We start from the raw sequence: 4,214 nt of genomic DNA on the forward strand, positions 1-4,214 counted from the left end.
ATACATAGGTTAGACTCCCAAGGTAGATGTTCTGTACATCTATCATACGTGTATTCCATAGTTATGAACTCTGACATATGTTTTGATGCCAAGTAAATTGACATTGTGTTTGTCAATGTACTTTTCATAACAAATTAATGGGTATTAGTAAAGTAGTTTATTTTCTGATGATTGGGTCCTGTTTTTTTTTTGTATCAAGTTCTGTTAGTTAGTAGAGAAGTTTCCATTCGATTTGGCAGAAGGGGTGAGATCTATAATAAAAAAAGCTTTTATTAAGGGGGAGGTGATAACCATAGGTATTGGTTGCAGCATATTGAAGAGCTAACGGGGAAGGAAGAGCAAACATTGAATACAATCTAATATTTCATGTAGCATGAGGTGGAAACATAAAGAATGGTCTAATGGAAATGATGATTTACTCTCCCTAGAGTTTCTAAAGCACAGAACTCATCCTTGAGCTCTAGATACATACTTTTTATTCAGTACCCTATGCCCTAGAATAGCACTTGCATGATGCAGGTCTTCAAAAATTCTTGTAACATTAATTGTTTAGTCACTGTCTGGAAAAAGAATCAATGGAATGATGAGGGTAAATACGATCATACCAAAGATGGTTTAGAAAGCAGGTGATGTGAAATGTCAAGGGGTCGTGGAGTTTTCAGGAATGGAGCCAATGTTGAATATGTTTTAGTGGAAAGAATTATGAAAATTGGGACAGTCATAATTAGAAGGCAATCTAGAATGTTTCAGGTTTTAATTTTGACATCGTACTTGTGGATCCAGTCAATCTATATTGACTAAAATTTGAGATGTCTAGAAAAGTTACCGTCATTTCTACTTAAATGCTGACTTACAAAATGTTATGAAGATCGTACTCTCAGTAGACAGAGATTGCAGATGCAGAGGGACAGTCCTAGTACCACCATGTGGTACTTAAGAGGAGTCCTGGAGCAGGTCTGAGAGGGGGCTGAGTTGCCTGCTTTGGCTGTGAGGGGAAGATCGTAAAGAAAGAAAGTCCAGATGACAGAAGTGTAAGAGAAAAGTTGCAAAATACTGGCAATCTCAGTCAAAGTGAATATTTTGCTTTTGAAACACTGAAGGAAACAATAATTCATGAAAAAAATTCATGGGTCCTGTCCTAGCTTTTATGTTATAGGGAGGATTGAGAGAATTCAACTCTACCCCTAAATAACTTATCATCCTTGGGCAAGACTTAAGTATCCTCAGCCTCCTTTTTCTCATCTGGAACATGTGTAAAAATGCACACCACAATTTCCTACTTTATGTTGTTTTTGTCAGATTCAGATGAAGTGATAAATCTGAGTGTAACTCAAAAGCTATAGAAAGAAATACAAATGTTAATAATAATTGTTGTTGTTCTTCTAATAATTATTTTTCTTATATAACATCCTATCCATTAAAATAACAATAATTTTACAGGCGGAAGAAATCTCATAGACTCTCGTTCAACAGTTAGTGAGTTACCTAGTTCTTTAGATTCACAGAAAAGAAAGACAGTTATTGGCCTTAAATAACACACAATCGATGAAGGGAATCAGATAATTAAAACACAGCATGCTAATACAACATATTCAGTACCACAATAAAGGTAAACTATGGAAGAACAGAGGAATTATGCTTAATACATGTACTCCAGGAATGCTTCCTATACAGGGTATAGTCTCAGCTGTGTTTTAATGAATCAGTAGAATGTGGGGAAGATAAAATTTTGGCACTGCAAGTGGCAGATATTTCAAAACAATATGTCATACTGGGGCACCTGGGTGGCTCAGTTGGTTAAATGCCTGACTTCGGCTCAGGTCACGATCTAGTGGTCCATGAGTTTAAGCCCCATATCGGCCTCTGTGCTGATAGCTTGGAGCCTGGAGCCTGCTTCGGATTCTGTGTCTCCCTCTCTCTTTGCCCCTCCCTTGCTCACACTCTGTCTCTCTCTCTCTCAAAAATAAGTAATAAACATTTAAAAATATATGTCATACTGAAAAATGTCTTAAATAGAGTGGATTATATTATATTGGATAAAATAATGGTGGTTTTTATTTTGATATTTTGCATCAGATCCCTGATTTATACTAATTTAGATCTCCTCACCTGTCTCTTGCTCCAGCCACACTGCAGTAGCCATTCTACCTGGGTTCCCTCCACTTTCTTGTAGATATAACCGGAGAATGTGTCACCTAATACACCTGCTGTTTGCCTCTCACTTCCAGCCACGATGCTTTCCTGTTGAACCTGAGAGGAGATGCTGGAGCGTCTCTCAGTGCCCATGTATGCTTATCTGGAATTGCAGGAGGGCTAGTGCCCCCTGGAGTGAAAATCTAAATTAGGTTTGTTAACATTCCACAGACCTATAATACGAGGGTTACGTCTGTTTTCCTGTAATTCTCGTGACTAGTTAGGGCCAAATCCTGGCCATAACTACCTGAAAAGAGTTGTTGTCCTTAAAATGATGAGCTTTTTAAAAATGAAATTGCTGTGGTAATGCGGCTACAAAGTCTGTGTTGTGTGCTCTGCCCTTTTCTGGTAGTATATAAAGGTCTCAGGGCAAGACATGACATTCAGACTCCAGAAACCTCCATCTGCTCTTCTAAAGAACGACTGAAGCTCCATTTCTTGCCACCATGTGTTGCAACTACTATAGAAACTCATGTGGTAGCTGTGGCCATGGCTGTGGCTGTGGTTCTGGATATGGCTGTGGCTATGGCTGTGGATACGGCTCTGGCAGTGGCTGTGGATATGGCTGTGGATACAAGTCTGGCTATGGCTCTGCCTGCTGTGGATGCAGACCATTTTCCTACAGAAGATGTTATTCATCTTGCTGCTAGAACATAACTGAAATACATCTTTTTCTCTAAGACGATTATTCCAAGCCATTTTTGTTTCAGTGTCCCATAGTCACACCAGATCTGAATGAAGAGAGTAGTCAGAGTCTGCAGTAAATTGACTGTCTTCTTGAAAGTCTTCATTGTAATTGAGGGGGTCTGAGTTATTCTATGTTTTTGGAAGGAAGACCTCATTTTTGCCATTGTCCAAGGTTAAACTTGTTATCTTCTTATTCTATGTTTCTCTATTGTGATGATTTCCAAATAAAACACGTTTTACTGCTCCTCCCAAGTTTGTGTATCTTTTCTGTCATACATGTCATTGACATATTTTTGTGTATTATTTCTGTGACCTCCTCAGAGATTGATAGGGCTCATGCTAAACTCTTTGTTCCGGTTATGTATGTCTGGCTTCCGTTATGACTGGTCAGTATTCATGACATGCTGAATATTACATATCTTGTATTTCATCCCTAAAATATTGAACCTTCTTGGCTGAGTCATGTGTTCTTACTTCATTTTACTCAAAGGTTTGTTTTTAAGCATTTGTATTTCATGATCCTGGAGCTATCCATTTCACTCTTTCCGTGTTAACCACACTCATGTATTCAACACACACACACACACACACACACACACACACACACACGCCTCGAAAATCTGCTTTGGGAAAATGATGCTGGTGAAAAAAATGGGCTGTAAGGGGAGGGAAAGAAGGCTCAATAATTAGGTACAGAAATGACCTGGGGACTGGTTAAATGAACCTGAGTTTAGATGGTAGTATAGGTAATGAAAGGGAACAGATGAGCATCAGGGACTTTGTGAAGGTAGAACCTATAAGATCTTAAACATCATCAGTGAAGAAGATGGGAGAAAATCCTAGAGAAGGTAATATCTAAAAAGTACGTATTTTTTCTTTGCACATAGAATGGTACGGAATTCAGGGTAGTATATGCAGTTATATATCTGAAAGACTGGTATAGCAAAATCAATAAGACTAACGTTACAGATGTGTTCCGTGTCTTTCCAGAGACACTAATCAGGGTGGGGTGAATGGGTGATCATAACATACAAATTTCTCAACACAAGAGATCTTTCAATGTGACACCATCTGAAACAAAAGTGATTCCCTCATTAGGTGCTCTATCACGACATAGATCTAAAACCCTATTACTAGGGTTATTTTGGGGGAGAGGTAGAATTAACCAGTGTTACATATCCATTTCCTGTTCTATTGTAGGATGCTATAGGTTAGAAATGGATTTGAGCTTTGAGACCTGATTGTGATAATGGTGACACTAATACCAGGAAAATACAGGACCACAAACTTTTATGTTGCCAAATCTAGGGGGAGAAGCCAGATGTAATATGTTT

At 38.4% G+C, this 4,214-nt stretch overlaps 1 protein-coding gene across 1 annotated transcript; it reads left to right on the forward strand.

Moving 5' to 3' along the window:
• Positions 1–2,639: 2,639 nt before the first annotated feature.
• On the forward strand, positions 2,640–2,843 carry LOC132682815 (keratin-associated protein 21-2-like). The gene has a single exon (XM_060637998.1). The coding sequence runs from the start codon at positions 2,640–2,642 to the stop codon at positions 2,841–2,843; it is 204 nt and encodes a 67-aa protein (XP_060493981.1).
• Positions 2,844–4,214: the final 1,371 nt, after the last annotated feature.

Source organism: Panthera onca, chromosome C2 (genome assembly GCF_046562875.1).
Source record: "Panthera onca isolate mPanOnc1 chromosome C2, mPanOnc1 haplotype 2, whole genome shotgun sequence".
Classification (NCBI taxonomy): Eukaryota; Metazoa; Chordata; class Mammalia; order Carnivora; family Felidae; genus Panthera; species Panthera onca.